General features: G+C 34.0%; 1 protein-coding gene across 1 annotated transcript; it reads right to left on the minus strand.

Moving 5' to 3' along the window:
- Positions 12,943-16,817, minus strand: LOC109233417 (NADH dehydrogenase [ubiquinone] 1 beta subcomplex subunit 9-like). The gene is made up of 6 exons (XM_019399280.1): positions 16,599-16,817; positions 16,468-16,509; positions 15,362-15,443; positions 14,591-14,646; positions 13,616-13,689; positions 12,943-13,271 (listed from the first exon to the last, which is right to left on the minus strand). The coding sequence occupies exons 1-5, from the start codon at positions 16,728-16,730 to the stop codon at positions 13,642-13,644; spliced, it is 360 nt and encodes a 119-aa protein (XP_019254825.1). The 5' UTR covers positions 16,731-16,817; the 3' UTR covers positions 12,943-13,271; positions 13,616-13,641.

A 17,422-nucleotide genomic window follows, 5' to 3' on the forward strand; every position in this document is an offset into this window, starting at 1 on the left:
CCATGAAACGTGGCAACTTCTCCCAATTAAGAACCAGGTTAGCTCAATACACCGCTTCAGCACACGAGTCAGATTTATGAGGCACTCATCAAATGAGTTCCCCACCACTGAGAAATCATCCATGAATACCTCCATTATATCATCTACCATGTCAGTGAATATGGCCATCATGCACCTTTGGAATGTGGCGGGTGCATTGCATAGGCCAAAGGGCATCCTCCGAAAGGCATAAATGCCATATGGGCAAGTGAAGGAGGTCTTCTCTTTGTCCTCTGGTGCAATGGAGATCTGATTGTACCCTGAGTACCTATCTAGAAAACAGAAGTGTGACCTCCCTGCCAATCTGTCTAGCATCTGATCAGTGAAGGGAAGTGGGAAGTGGTCTTTGCGGGTGGCTAGATTTAACTTTTTGTAGTCCATGCAGATTCTCCAGCCCGTGACGGTTCGTGTTGAGATCAGTTCATTGTTATCGTTCTTGATCACCGTCATGCCACCCTTCTTAGGCACACATTGCACTGGGCTAACCCAGCTGCTGTCAGATATTGGGAAAATGATTCCTGCATCTAACCACTTTATTACTTCTTTCTTNGCAAGTTAAAAAAATAATTTTTTTATGCAATTCGCGGTATATACTGCGAATACGCTTGAGATGGGCCCCATCAATAATTAATTGACATAACAATAATTCAAATACGTAAAACGCAGTATAATACTGCGAATTACTTTAGAAAATTGTACACCCCAAGCTCGGACTTGCCTTATTATAGACGTTTCAATTTTATAAAATCTCAACACTTAAACTTCAAACATACGTTCATTATTCTCTCTTCTCCTTATCAATCAATTTTTTACAATGTCTGAAGTGACCAAAATAAGGGTTTCACTGTATGGGGGGGGGGGTGAGGTTGTGGTGGAGAATAACTCTCTGAGGTATAGCTCACCTCCACAGTGTCATGTTAAATTGCCGCTTAATATGGAGTACGATACATTGGTATCGTTGTTACGTAAAAAAATGAGTGAGCGGAGGCGTTCGGTTAGCCTTAAAGTAACCGGTAGATTTCCTTATTCAGTGACTCCGCAGGGGTTTGCTTATTATTCTGAGTTTAACATCGAGGATGATGAAACTCTTAGAGATTTTTTGCGGATTCCGGACCAATACAGGGAATTTATTGTAATAAAATTATTGGAAATGTACGTGAAGGTGGAGGACCTTCATAGTAATGAGGGCGTGCATAGCAGGGATAACACCCAGTCATCAGGTGGTTATTCTGGAGCAGCTTTTGCCGGACAGATTGCAGATGAAAGAGCTTGCCTTGATTTAAACTTGTCACCACAGGCGAATGAGCAGCCACAAAATAATGTTTCCACTTTATATAATCAACAAGACGACTGGTAAACTTCAATTTTACTACGTGTTAGCGTAATTTTTTTTTCATGTTTTAATTGGATTTGTATTAACACTCATATTTTTATAGGGGGTATCGTCCGGATTTGAATTTTACAAGTTATGACCCCGCCCCTAGTTGGAATATGGGCAGTTCTGGAGTAATGGACCACGGTGGTCCATCTGGTAGTTATCACCAACATGAAAATATCCATCATGAAACGTCAAGACAATACGATTTGTAAGTAAAGTGATATAGCGACATCTAAAGTATTTTTCCTGAGTATTGGGTAACTTATGTATTTGTTCTTTTTGTGCAGTGAAAACGAGCTTCTTGAAGCTCCTGGCCTCACACAGTTGCCCATAGACGACGTTTTTACTCGTGATTTGACAGATGCGCAGAGTCAGGAGAATGATAGTGATTATGACAACAATGCGGATGAGTCTGGGATGACACACCCTTCCATGATGAGGGGGATGATGATGAGGAGGAAGTGAATGTTGAACCTGAGCTGACCAGGAGCATGTTCCTCCACCTCCCGCTAGACCAAGAGTGTATGAGTCCCACGTGCCATTTCATGAGCGAAATATTCCCTACCTTGATAATTTGCCAAGCATGCCTAACGTCGATGCCCTCACAAGGATGATGATGAATTACGGTCAGTGATGTGGGATGAATCTAGACCAGCTGTTCTTACAAAGGGCATGTATTTCCCCGATAAAGCTCGCCTAATTAGGGCTGTAAAAATCTACAGTATAAGAGAGTGTCGTGAGATGACGGTAAGTGAGTCAACTACGGAGAAATACAAGGCTGTATGCCGTAAGTGGTTTATGGGTTGTCACTGGATGCTGCGTGCCACAAAGAAGAAATCAGGTTTGTGGAAAGTGGGTAAATTTATTAGCGAGCACAGATGTGAAATGGACACATTCAATGAGAATCACTTCAACTTGGATGTGGACTTGATTTCCCTTGTCTTGATTCCATTTTTGGAAGTGTCCATTAGGNGTTGAAATTGAATTTTTGCACCCGAAACACGGTATCCAAAGCTTTTTTTGTATGTGGGACCTACACGCCTTGCTCTTTGTGGACGGGTGGGCCCGAATTTTTTTTTTTTTAAATAAAACGGGGGGGGGGTGACCAGAAAGCTCTTGAGTTTGTTTTTTAATGGAGGGGGGCTGGAATGNTGGAATGTCGGGAAGATGGAAGAGAAGAGCCTTATTTAATTAAGGCAATTCGCAGTATAGTAATGCGAATTGCCTTAATTAAATAAGGCTGGGCCCAACTATTACATTAAACGCTGTGTTTTTGTTTAAGAAAATAATAAAAAAAATACTTCGCAGTATTATACTGCGAATTGTTTTAACGGCAAAATTTCCATTAAACCCAATTCGCAGTATGATACTGCGAAATACTCATTTTTGTGGTTTTTTTTTTTTAAAATATTAAAAACGTACTTTGTGTCTAAAAAATTATTAATTAAGTTTCGGACTCATTGTATTACTATATGTTTGCTTAAAGTCCCGAGTTTATTGAAAGCAGTTTCTCTCCATATACAAGATAGGGTTACGGCTACGTACTTAATATCCTCCGCACACTATATTTATGAAATTATATTGAGTTTTGTTGTTGATTTTTATTTTTGTAAAAATTATACGGGGCGTCCTATTTGATCGTCACCATTTAATCTATATCCATATTTTTAAAAATTTATACCCTAATTTTTACAACTTCAGGCGCCTCCTTCTTCCTGCTACCTGTGCGCTCCTTTCTTCCTCCTCCTCCTCCTCCTTCTTCTTCTTCTTCTTCTTCTTCTTCTTCTTCTTCTTTTCTCTCTCAAACACATGAGACTCCGTGTAAGTATTATTCATTGAATATGAAATGCACAGTGATTTAGCACTAAGGTATGAATTTTGCGTTAAGTACATATGAAATTTTATTCCCCCAGAAAAGAATTAAAGATAGTTCTTCTTAATGCTGAATTTCCTGATAATTCCATTATAGCAACTGGATCTTAATGATAACTTGTCATTGTTGTTTTAGAACTTCACCTCTAAGAATGCTGACGTTCAGCAAATATAAACAAAAACTTCAGCTCCTAAAATGCTGAAGTTCAGTAAATACAAAACAAACTTCAACCATGAAGTTCATCACAAACATAACAAAGCTTCAGCTAAAACATGTTGAAGTTCAGCAAATATAGAACACTACAAGAAAAACTCGAATTACATGGGAACTTTACATGGGATTTTTTTTTCGCAGATAATTCCTGGGGATTTTCATGCGAAAATCTCAGAGTTCCTAAATTTTGGAATATTTACCTGCAAACACAATTTTTCAGGTAAATCCGGAAGTAAATTTGGCGCCAATATATTACCTGGGATTTATTTAGGACAATAATTCCCAAGTATTATTTTCGTAGGTGATTCCGCAGGTAAACAATAAAAAGTTTGAAAACTTTATTTCCTTTGTGAATTCGTAGAAAATTTTCCAGGTAACAATACTTGCGGATTTAGCTAGGGATTATGTCTTCGGAATTTACCTGGGGATATTATTACTTGGGGATTTTTTATTACGATATTCGTTGGAGATTATTTTTTGAGAATTTACCTGGGGATGTTATTACCTAGGGAATTACCTGGGGATTTTGTTGCTGCGATATTAGCTGGGGATTATTTTTTGGGAATTTACCTAGAGATTTTCATACCTAGGGAATTACATGAAAATTTTATTGCTGCAATTTAGCTGAAGGTTATTTCTTGGGGATTTACTTGAAAGCTTTATTACATAGGAAATTACTTGAGGATTTTGTAGTTGTAATTTTAGCTTGGGATTATTTCTTGAAAATTTACCTGAAAATTTTATTATCTGAAATTTTATTATTGCATGTCTAGATGAAGCTATGTTCTTAGGAATTTACCTGGGCAGAGGTTTCGATTTCGAATTTCCAAAAATTATATCTTTTTGAAAGTTACAAAAACTAATGATTTTAAAAAAATATCTTTCACTATTAATTTTATATATTTATTTATAAGTAAATATAGTTAAAATGGTGATCCTATATAAAAGCTAATGATGTGATGAAAATTAAGTTACATGTACAAACGTAAGCATTTTATTTAACGTTCTATCTCCTACATATGTTATTTTTTCACATTTATTTAAAATGATGAAACTAAATTATAGTATTTAAGCGATATTAGTTTTATATTTTGGTAGTGAGACTTAATTAGATATCAAGTGATTTTATGATTCTACCTGCAAACATCATCTCTTAATTAACCCGTTTCATATGATGGGAGTTGCTGGTGTATTGGGCGCTGCTTTGCTATGCGCCATTCATGGTGCTACCGTAGAAAATACTTTATTTGAAGATGGCGATGGTGCAAATACATTCCGTGCTTTTAACCCAACTCAAGCCGAAGAAACTTATTCAATGATCACCGCTAACCGCCTTTGGTCCCAAATCTTTGGGGTTGCTTTTTCCAATAAACGTAACATTATTGAAGTAACTTAATCTTGTATATATTTTTAGAATTAGGGTAACAATTTTTACCAATTACGTAATCATATATAATGTGTTTATCTCTTGTTAGTTTATGTATTTTTTATATAAGAAAAGAATTTAATGTGGTATTCCACAGTATAAAAAAATTTGGAAAAATAACGAAGAATATTTTTAATTAATCGTAATTTAATCACTTGCTTTTACTTGAAAAGAGTTTTCATTTACTTTTTGAAATCCTAAAAAAACCTTTCTCAAAAAATAAAATAAAGAAATAAGAGGAAAATATTAAATATTAATACTCCTAGTAAATAAGAAAACTGAGAGATATGCGGTGACATCTTGTCCCACACCAGCCCAAGACATTGAGGTACTCCGCTATATTACCACGAAACCAGTGTGCTTAATTGCAATGGTCTTTAATGGATGGTGTGCTATCCTTGAGATTTTATATTAAAGTGCAAGTAGAATTACGAATAATAGAATAGACGGAAAGGGGTTAAAAATGTCCCTAAATTATTGGAAAAGGTTTAAAAATATCCTTCATTCACCTATTGGGCTAAAAATGCCCCTCATCCATTTTTTTGGTTCACTTATGCCCTTGGATCGTTAGGTCAATGCTGAATTAAAAATAATTATTATTTAAATTCCACGTGACAACTTCTTATTGATCGAAATTAAAACATCTAACCTATTAGAAAAGACCTACCCATATCTACCCGTTTTTCGAACCAACCCGCCCCAAACATTGACCCGACCCAAATAAAAAGTTCAACTAAAAAAAAAGACGCCCCACTTCCATTTAACTCCGTGGTGTCCGAGCATCAAGTACTTCTATTTTTTTTTTATAATCCTGGTGTCCGGATTAGCTTACACGCACCTTGACTAACATTAAGTACTTCTTAAAGACCAATTAGAACACAAGGGCATGGCTTCAATGTATTGCTGATTATAATCTAAAATAAACTTAGTTAATCAAAATAAAACCAAGACCAGATAATTATACTTCCACATCGCAACAGTTACGAAAAAATCGTTAACGCCGAAACATTATACTACATGGATATGGTGACGTGTCCTGTAACCTAGCACTCAAAATGTTTCCAGAAACTTCTAATGAATTTTTCCAAAGAAAAACTAATGATTCGAACGAGTTTGAATGCAGTTCTATAGAAAAGTCAAGTCATCAAACTTTCTCTGTTACTAGTAATTTTTTTTTCATTCGCTGTTCGGAAATTCGCCATCAATATTGACTATCAGGAAGAAAACGATCATTTCTAACCACTGAACTAAAACAAAATTACTAGAAATATCAAACTATACTTCCATAGAGAGAATTAGTACCTCCATTCGGGAAAAGAGAGAATTCCCCGTGAAGAAATTGTGGTTAGGAAGTGGGGCGTTTTTTTTCTTTAGTTGAACTTTTTATTCGGAGCGGGTTAGTATTCGGGGCGGGTTAGTCCGAGAAACGAGTAGATACGGATAGGTCTTTCTAATAGGTTAGATGTTTTAATTTGGACCAATAAAAAGTTGCCACATGGAATTAAAATAATAATTGTTTTTAATTCAGCAATGACCTAACGGTCAAAGGGCATAAGTGAACCAAAAAAGTAAATGAAGGGGTATTTTTAGCCCAAGATATTTTTAAACCTTTTCCAATAGTTTATGGGCATTTTAACCTAGAATTGGTGGTTGTGTTGTGAATCTAACACGGTGATTGTAACATACATAATTACGTTGGTGCCATCACAGTGCCGTTAGTGGATGGTTGTCTATATGCCTACATATAATATATTAGGAAAATAAAAATTTTGACGAATAATTTAATTTTTTGTCTAAAAGTTCATGCATATTTTACTTGGGAATTTTCATGGGAAATTACTTGCAGATATTTTCCTATGAAAATTCGCAAGAAAAATTCTCCTTTTCATGAATTTTTATCGTTTTTCATGCGAATTTTTAGAATTTCTTACGAAAAAAATCCCAGGTAATTTGTATGCGGATTCAAAATTTCCAGATAATATACCTGGGGATTTTAAATTACGCAGGTAATAATTAACCACGAAGATTTTTTCATCGGATTTTTGTTTGACGAAAAATCCGTAGGAAACTAAATTACCTGAGAATTTTCTTATATAACCACCAGGAAAATCCCCATGTAATTCGTACTTTTCTTGCAGTGGAACAAAACTTCAGCTAAAACATGCTGAAGTTCAGCAAATAGAGAACAAAACTTCAACTAGTAGAATGCTTAATTTCAGCAATTACAAACAAAAACTTCAGCCAACACTTGATTCAGCATATTTTGCTACTTCAGACCCATCTACTAGGATGTTGAAGTTTGCATGATTGCCTTTGCTACTTCAGGCCCGTATGCCTGAAGTTACGCGAAAAACTTCAGCTAAAACATGCTGAAGTTCAGCAAATAGAGAACAAAACTTCAGCTACTAGAATGCTGAAGTTCAGCAATTACAAACAAAAACTTCAGCCAACACTTGGTTCAGCAATTTTTGTTACTTCAGACCCGTCTACTAGAATGCTGAAGTTTGCGTGATTGCCTTTGCTACTTCAGGCCCGTATGCCTGAAGTTACGCGAAAAATTTCAGCTAAAACATGCTGAAGTTCAGCAAATAGAGAACAAAACTTCAGCTATTAGAATGCTTAAGTTCAGCAATTACAAACAAAAACTTCAGTCAACACTTGGTTCAGCAATTTTTGCTACTTCAGGCCCGTCTACTAGAATGCTGAAGTTTGTGTGATTGTCTTTGCTACTTCAGGCCCGTATGCCTGAACTTACGCGAAAAGTGGGTACGCTTGCAATTTTTTTTGCAAAGCGGGTATAAGTTAAAACGTGACCCAAAAAGCGGGGTATAGATGCAAATGCCCCTTTATTTTATACGTAAGGGATATGAAAATAAAATGTACAAGACATTGAACCATTTCCTTTAAAATTTTGCACGATAAATATTTTTTCACTTAGTAGATTAGTAAATTTCAAATATTGTGTGATTAAAATAAAAAATAAAAAACATGTGGTAGGGAAAAAGAAAGATTAACGAGCCGTGTGGTGTTGGTCTGTCTAATCTTGAACAAAGTTTATTTTATTGTCTTGTATGAAACACACGATAACTTAATTACATTAACAAATTAGTATGTTTGTATAGTAATTTCGATAAAAGATTCCTAGAAAAGTTAGAGACCTTTGAGAAAGAGCAGGTAGAGAAAAAGGGAAGAAAAATATTTTTAAAATGTAATGGTTTCTTAAACAAATACTTCCGACTAAAGGGAAATCTTTTCATATTGTGATGGTTTCTAAAACGAATATATTCAACTAACTGCCCCATTGTATTTGGCCTTTCTTCTTTCTTTTGACCTTTTTCTTGTTTGTCCACAAATCAATAAAATGATTTAGAGTTATCATGTCATCGAATCCTAAAGATCTTCTGGACAAAATTTATGCGGAGTAGGACCTAGGATTTAAAGGTCGTAGGTGTACTTTTGCATTCAACTAATATCTGTTATATATATAAAATTCTACTACTAATATATTACTTTTTTTTTAAATACATATATATGTATATATGAATTTTTTGCCGATCTTTACAATGTAGTCGGCCTCTGGATTTATGGGCCTTTTTAGAACCCGTTTGAATTGGTTTAAGAAAAGTGGCTTTTCAGCAGAATATCTTTTAAGCAAAAAAATAATAAGTTGGCGTTGCCCAGTTTGTTGTTTGAAAAAGCTAAAAAGAGATTAAAAGTTGATTAGACCAGCTTAAAACCAATCCAAACATCCTCTAATTGGCAGTGGGTGAAATTTTGTGGTCAAATTTTCGCCTATTGTTCCTTTATGTATCAAACTGTTTAATAAATAACTTTCTTCTTATTTTCTATACTAAATAGGAGTAAGGTCTACGTACATATTAGCTTCCTCATATGAATCTTTGGGATTAAACTAAGTTTCTTCTTCTTATTGTTGTTGTATGTATACGTGTGTAGAGAGTGTAAGATAAGATTCTATATAAGATTGTGGTTCTTGTCATGACTTTATTTAACTTCCCAGCATTAGATCAAATATTGTTGAGAATATGTGGCAGCTGGAGATTGTTGGCTTTTAAATGTGTGATTGTGCATAAAAATGCCATTCTTTAAGATGGATTTGGATGGTGGGAATGCCAGCTCTCTTGAGGAAAGGACTAAATAGGTCAGCTCCAAATTACAAGAAATTACAGATGAGGATGGTAATATGACTAGGAAGTTTGCTTTTCAAGCAGCTAAAGGGCATTTTTTTTTTGGAAAATTCTCAGGGTAACGTAGCCGCTACTCTTCGGGTGTGCACTGGGTAACCTGTTTACTGTGCAGTAGTTCGCAAATTATACAAAAAATATAAACTGTACTAGACAAGCTCGGTGCGACGAGCTCTGACGGAGAGGTTGCTGGTGAGAGAAATAACCCCAAGCTCACCCAAACTCAGTCAACCATTGCGGGCAGGGGCGGAGGTACGTTGAGCCAAGCGGTGTCACCCGACACTGCTTGGCCAATTTTTTTTATTTATTAATATTTATGTAAATAATCTGCAAAAGGAAATATAGTCTAAATATAATAAATGGCACAACTTGACGTTAAAAACTATATTGGCCCGTTGGTGAAGCAATTCAGTTTCTGCTTGTGGTCAAGCGTTCAACTCCCCACGAAGATAACAATTTTTTCTTAATATTTTAGTATTCTTCTGGAAATATTTTGAAAGAAGCAGCGTCCTACGGATTCGAATGGATAATGAGCCATTGAGTAAATGTTTGCTGCCTTAGGCCATCTCCAATGGTACTCTATTTTTTGCACCAAATTATTAGCCATTGAGTAAATGTTTGCTGCCTTAGGCCATTTCCAATGGTACTCTATTTTTTGCACCAAATCCAAATTTGGTGCAAGAAATAGAGTAAAATTGCTTCAATGGTACTCTANTGCCACTCTATATCTTGCAGAAAGTATTTTTGCTCTAATGCAACACCATTTTTTGCTCTATTATAGAGCATGAATAGTGTTGCACCAAATTTGGTGCAACACTATTCATTACTCTATATTTGGTTTAATAATATTTTTTTTTTATTGTTGAACTTTTAATTAATTATATATTGTGTATATAATTAATTTTTATATTAAGATTTTTATATCCTATTTTTTGATATATTAATTTTTGTATATATTATATTTATATAAAATTATAAGTTAATTTGACTATGATGTAATATTTATTTAATTATGTTTTATTAATGATTTCACTTTTTGTTAATTTATCCTTTATGTAAAATTTTGTAATAAATGATTATATAAGTGGTGAATGTGAATTATATATAATGAAGATGGAAAAAAGAAAAAAGATAGTATTAGTTTGAAGGAAATAAAAAATGAAAAGTAAATAGAAGATAATAATATAATATAGAAGAGAGAGAAAATTTGGTGTAAAAAATAGTGTGATTGTTGGAGTAGATTTGGTGTTGCACCATTTTAGAGTAGAAAATGGTGCAAAAAATAGAGTGATTGTTGGAGATGCCCTTATATAGAATTTTTCTTTTTGGTAATATTTGTACTGAGTCTATTATGAGTACATTTTATAAAAATAAAAGTTCGTGGGGGAGAACTGTACTACTATATTTGAATTGTGTTTTTCTAAAGTATGATTTTATTAAAGTAATCTCTTCATTTGTACGTCTTTCTAAATTTCGACGCCGCTTACAAAAAATTTTACGTACGCTCCCTGATTGCGGGCTAGCTGTTCCTTATGTTGAGTTATTGCAACTTGGGATCTCAACTTGATAATGTAATGCTAAATAAGTTAAATGTTGAGAAATTTTTAGATTTTGTGGAATATTTTATTTTGTCTTCTAGTTGGAAGACAGAAGCCAAAACAAGAAACAACTGGCACAAAGTCCAAGATAAATTTTCTGTTCAATTTGCTACTGCTTATGCAAGTGAAAAGGTTATGTTCTGATTCTATCTAATCCAAAACTCGTTGAAACACGGTATTTGGCAACTCACGGATAATGACGAGAACCAATTGTGAAGAAGTAAATCTGTACTCCATCCGTTTTAAAGATTGTCTTTGAGAGTGTTTGGATATAAGAATTATAAAATTCTGACAAAAAGTTTTTCTTTTTTTTTTTAAAAAAAATTCAGGTGAAAATAATATTTGAAAATTAGAGTTATATTTGGACATAAATATAATTTTTGGTTGTTTTTTATTTTGATGAGTGATCTAAGTGAAAATTTTGAAAAACAGTTTTTTTGGAGTTTTTCAAATTTTCGAAAAATTCTAAGATTCATCTTCATGTGAAAATTAGAAATTATGCCCAAATACTGATTTCTACAAAAAGTGAAAAAATTTCAAAAAAAGTGAAAAAAAAATTCATGACCAAACGGGCTCTTAGTTTGACTTGACATAAGTTTTAATAACGAAGATAAGACTTTTGAGATATGTATTTAAATAAGCCATAATATTTTATGTAGCTATAAAACTTTTGAAATTTGTGGTCTGAAACTTGTCATATCACTTGTGTGGCTATAAATACTTTTTATTAAGAAAAGTTGAAAGGTGCCCATCTTTTTGAAATGAACTAATAAGAAAACAGTGCCAATCTTTTTGAAACAGAATTAGTATTAGTAGTAATAATTTTCAAAATGAAAATGACAAGTTGGTGTAGAGTAGGGAATAGTAGTTTTTTCTTCTTCTTTTTCAATTGGTTGAATATACGATCTACATTTGGTTCAAGGTATTTTCTCTCTATATTTCTTCATAAAAGCAGGGATTTTTCAACATTGATTTTAATCGATTTCAACTCAACTGTTTTATCAGCAAATCGACCAATGATTCCCACGGCAAAGACGAATTTTAGATAGAGGAGGTGGATAAGAGTAGGTGGTTTTAGCCTTTTAGGTAGGGAGAATATTAAGAAGACAATTTGGAGAAGAATTGAGTTATGAATTTGACTGATTGTTTGATGAAATAAACGTTGATTATGCTTTTGGGTCTTGTATTGATTTTGACAATCCGCCCGTATACCTAGTTTTACAAATGTTGACCAAATCTCTCTATTATATTAGGAGACTTCCTTCAGTTCTTCTTTGTCTCTCCTTCCTACCCAACCTCCTCTCCAAGAGATAGTGCCCCTTCTCTATATTATTGCTAGAGGTAACAAACGGGAAGGTCGGGTCGAATGTGGAAAGGTCAAAAACGGATATAATATCCAATCCAACCCATATTTAATACAGATAGAAAATAGGTTGACCGACAAATAATACGATCACTTTTGGGAATTTCTAGTATCCTAAACTTGAAGAATTCCTAATTTGGTCTTTGCAAATGTAAAAGTTAAACTCATTAGTTATTCATTTTTAAGTGGATAATATGGTTTTAAAAAGTTCATTATCCAATTCATTTTTAGTGAATAATAAGTGTATACACTGAAACTTTAACAAATCAAGATAAAATCCTAAATTCAAGACAACTCTTGAAATATTAAGTCTATTAGGGTTACATGGTGGCTACTCCACAATTCCATGAACTCTCGGAATATGCACAGAGAGATCAAATATGAGATCTCTGGAATTCCATGAAACTCTTAGAATATTCATTAAGAGATTAAAGACATGTCAAATATGTCTTGCTTAAAGTTCTATTTTCGGAAAATAGGCCGCTAAGGCCCTCGAATCACGTAGAATAAATCGGAGGGAAGAATCAAGGGATAAACAGAGTTGTAACCTGCAATGTTTATCAATAAAATCCTTTTTTCTCTACAGTTGTTTGTGATTGCAGTTATATTTTTCTACACAAATTTATTGCAAACAATAAGAATGTATAACTGTTTTTTAATCCATTTTGCCACCACGGATTATTGTCCTATCGTGTATTTTAATCTATTATCTTTATTATGGATAGTTTTCTGTAATAATAAATGTAAAAGAGAGACGAATCGTGTTCTCTATGGGTGTAAAACGAAGTTGTATCAATTTATCTTGGTTTGAGTATGGTTCCATGTTTGTCGCTGCCAACTCTCCTATATATACAAGACAAACACCAGATTTTAATTGAAAAACTGTCCAAACAAACGATAGAAGTGAAACAAGAAATAATCAAAATATGAGAAAATTGAAAAGCCACATAATTCTCGCACCTCACTGATTTTGACTTGATCTCCATGTTTTGACGTTTATTTTGAAAGTAGTAAACAGGAAAATTAAAGCAACCATAGTATGGTGCCAATTCACATTTCGAAACATACAACTAAAAATCATACCAAATTCGCATTGAGAAGTCTGAAGCAGATGGTATCACTGAGAAAAGGAAAAGACATGATTTGAATGTTCTCACACGTCTGCAACTTCTGAATTTGCTGCACCCAAAAACATAACATGTAAAATCAAAAGGGAGAATTGGTAAGCAACTAAGCATACATTCTAATAACTAGAATGATAAAGAGCAATTATATTTCCATTACACTGATGACAATTTATGATGAGTGACATAACCATCATCAGAGCCTCTACCTTCACAAGGTAGGGGTAAGGTCTGTTACATATTACCCTCCCCAGACCCCACCACTGGGATTACACTGGGTTTGTTGTTGTTGTTGACATAACCATCACCAGACAGTACGAGTGAAATTACTTGCATTTCTAACAAAAGTACATTAACTATTTGAGCAGCAAATATGAAGATACACAAACTTGATTCTACCTTTATTTTATAACCATGAGATAGGATCATACTAATTCAGCCTCTTCCTTGCCATAGTCATACACTATCTCAATCTGCATCAAGAACTTATGAATTAGATATATGGAGAAACACTACGCGAGGCCATTGTGATAGTATCACAAGATTATAAGATATTGGGTGTATGTGGCACCTAATACATGTCTATTAACAAACATATGGTAGCAACTCAAGCATGAAGAGGCAACATAGAAGTACCAAAACAAAACCCCAAAGCTTCAGGACGAAGAAACACATAAGTGTACCATTGGAAATGCAGTAAACATTATTGGCAGAATGTCAATCAATTTTCTAAATGATATATTCTCATAATACACTCGTAACTAAGTTTTGGCAGTTAATATAAACCACAAACTTGATGGAGAAAGTAAATTCATGAACAATCCGATTTCTCGATCAACTAAAAGTGTAAGGCAATATACTGACATCTTCTTTAATTGATTCTTTTCTTTTTCCCCTTGAATTCTATTGACAATCATCACTGGTATACCAGTTAGAGAATAACATCATTAAAATGCAAGAGTGCCAACCAAAAAGGTTAGGTTACCGAGTTTATAACAAACAAGGTCCTTAGTAACTAAAAGTCCACATAACATCATGCCTACTCCCATAAACAAAAAATTGAAATCCTACACCACCAACCTTTACAGTTGATGCATGAACCTAGAAAAGTAAAGCTACAATATAGACAGTACACATAATGAGCAAATAAGCACCCAATTAGTCAACTTCAATACAAACCATGGCAAGAAAGAAAATAAAAAAGATATGGATGTATTGTTCGCATCCATATTCAGCTCAAAGTATTAAACAGAAGTTGAAAAATATGGTATTGGTTGAAATTTACAAAGAGGATAGCAGGAAAGAACTCAAGCAACAGGTTAATGGATAAATGAGAGAGGGTGCACAATGCAAATAAACTTCTAAACAGATTACCCCTTCTGGTGGTACAGGGTTTCTGTTGAACTTGGAACCACCAGGAGCCCATGGAACTGCTCATCAAAGCAAAGAAAAAACAAGATACTGTTAGAAGTCCAGAATAGTAGTAAGAGCTGCTAAAAGATTCTGTCCAATTTTACTTGAAAAAAAAAGAAAAATATCTGTCCAAGATAGCCGAAGAACATGTCCACTGAGTGTCAGCAAATTAAAGTTACTTTTTTCTGGTTAAAATATAATCTAACACAACAGCATATGACTTTATGCTTCTCTTCCTTTAGTATCGATGCACTAATAGTGTGTAAACTTAATTTTACGGCTGTTCACAATGAATATTGTAATAAGGAAGAAATCAGAAAGTCCATCAAGGAAAAGTACATTGCAGGCAAGACAAGAATTTAGGAAATCCCTAATTAGTTAGCATCTTATAAGCAGAAATCTTAGAAACTATCCACTTCTAAACATATAACTTTCTGCCAGAAATATACTCTTGGTTGTAAAAAATTGCAGTTTCCTCATAATTTAGAAAAGTTATACTCCCAGTAACCAAACATCAACGACCTCCAACTGTTGAAAGCATGTCACATAAAAAAGGGCAAATAAGCAGATTTGGACACAATACTATGCAAGCACAAGCTTAAGAAAATGATTCGAGTTGAAAACTTATTCCTCATACACTAGGGTCTCAGATGCCATATTTTTATGGAATTTCCTTCATAGGGACAAAAATCCAACTTGCCACATGAATTAAGAGCTCGCGAAGAAATTTACCAATGTAGGGATCAGGGTGCCGCCACTTATTATAGCTTGCTTCACCATCAGCTATAAGTCTATCAATAGTTTCAACATCTTCCTGGATGTCAACAAAGTGAACAAAAAGAGAATATCAAATTACAGATACAAGTGCGATCAGAAAAGTACATTCCTTCAGTTGCACTAATGAATGCCACTCCTGGTTATACCTTTGACTAACAAGCAAGTAGATTCATATGTTTCCGTCTTGGGCAACATTTTCTTTCATTATAAAAGTTTCTGAATAAATATTTGCAAATAGTAAAACTAAAGCAGATGACAGATTTCTTTTTGCTATGTCAATTTCACATGAGAAGTCAGTTTATATAACAATAAGGGCATATACATTTTTTCCTTTTCAATAAGTAAAAAGAATTTATAGCCCTTAATACCTACATTGAGCTGAAGACAGTTGCTTACAACCAAAAACCGGTAATTTTTAGCATACAAACGCGTCAAAGGAGAACTAACAAGCTGATAGACAAGATCATTTTACATGGACAGGTCACTTTATATGACAATAAGGACATAAGTGTGTTTGATAGAAGCAAGATACTCATTTTCTACTGATTTATTACCAGAAAATATTTTTTCCACCAATAGCAGAAAATGACTTTCGCAGAACATTTCCCTTCACGAATATCCCAACTTTCCATATCACTTGTTTAAGACATTTTTTTAATCTTTAATACTCAAGAAATTCAGCAAAACACTATCCTCGTACTCTTTTCGTTCGCGTTGTATGAGTATCAAATGGCACTTACTTTGAGAATCATCTGTCAACTTATTTCATAGTTTATACCCAACCAAACCCTGAAAAATGACGCAGAAAATGATTTTTCAAGGTAAACATTTTACTCCATTCCAAATTCTATGGGTCCGTTTTTTTTCTTTTGATATGTAAAAAATTAAGGATATAGACCTTACTTCCTACAATGAGCTTAAACAAATTTGTTTCTACCAAAAAAATCACAACTTTTGGCATATAAATACCTAAAAATGGTAACATAACATGTCAAAAATCATAAAACATCAATTTACTGGAAAAATAAATTTAAAAAAAATGAAGGAGAATGAGGTCAAACCACGTGTTTGTTGGCCTCGAACTTCTGCCTGAGCGCATCGGCCTAAAACAAAAAACAGAGAAAATTAACGCCTTAATCAGAAAGGCGATGATATGAAGAAATGTGGAGATCGAATCAATGGTAGAGATTACATCAGAATAAAAGAGGTGACGATGAACGGCCCAATTGAGAGTGTCTCTGAGAGCACGCCTGTAGAGGATCCTCACTCTCTCCTTCTGTGCTTCTCTTCTCGCTACGTACCACGCTGATGCTACTCCGCTCATGGCTTCTCTTTCTCCCTCCTAAATCTTTCACAGTCTGCTCTCCGTTTCTTCTCTTTGCTTTGAATTTCCCCAAATCATGTATGCTGGGGCTTACGACGTCGTTTTGATCCCCCCCCCCCACCCACCCACCCCCGCTTCTCCCTTTTTTTTGGGGCTTTCATAATGCAAAAATAAAAAATTGCCATTTTTATTATGTTTTGTTAAAACATACTTTATTGTCGTTGATGTTTGCGTCAAGGTAGACTGCCTACATTATATCCTTGGGGTACGACACTTTTACGAACCCGTGTAAATGCGGGATACTTTGTGCACCGGACTGCCTTGCTTTATTCAAATTAGAATTACTCCTCCCGTCATAATTTATGTGATTTTTAAATTTAAAAAAATATTTAAAACTTGTAGTTAAAACAAGCTTTAGATATTTGTGATCTATTCTATTTATATAGAATAGGAGAAACAAATCATTTTTATAATTCCAAATGTAACATCAAAAAATTAACAAAGTGACAAATTTTAGGACAAAGCTCCAACAAATTTGGAGATTCAAAAATTATTTACAAAAAATAATGATAAAAAAGACATAACGAAATTAATTACCTAAAATTAACTACTCAAACATGGGTAATATAATAAAGATAAATACATAAAAAAAGTTATTCGATGGCTACATAAGTCCCTTTAATTTAATCGAG

Source organism: Nicotiana attenuata, chromosome 10, assembly GCF_001879085.1.
Source record: "Nicotiana attenuata strain UT chromosome 10, NIATTr2, whole genome shotgun sequence".
In the NCBI taxonomy this organism is placed as follows: Eukaryota; Viridiplantae; Streptophyta; class Magnoliopsida; order Solanales; family Solanaceae; genus Nicotiana; species Nicotiana attenuata.

Bases quoted from the DNA above. Each gene is read 5' to 3' on its own strand.
- LOC109233417 (XM_019399280.1), bottom strand. From the start codon at position 16,730: ATGAGCGGAGTAGCATCAGCGTGGTACGTAGCGAGAAGAGAAGCACAG. The intron at 14,647-15,361 runs GTAAATTTCTTC...TTTGATGAGCAG, and splicing joins GCACCCTGATCCCTACATTG to TTCCATGGGCTCCTGGTGGT. The intron at 13,690-14,590 runs GTAATCTGTTTA...TTCTTGATGCAG, and splicing joins ACCCTGTACCACCAGAAGGG to ATTGAGATAGTGTATGACTA.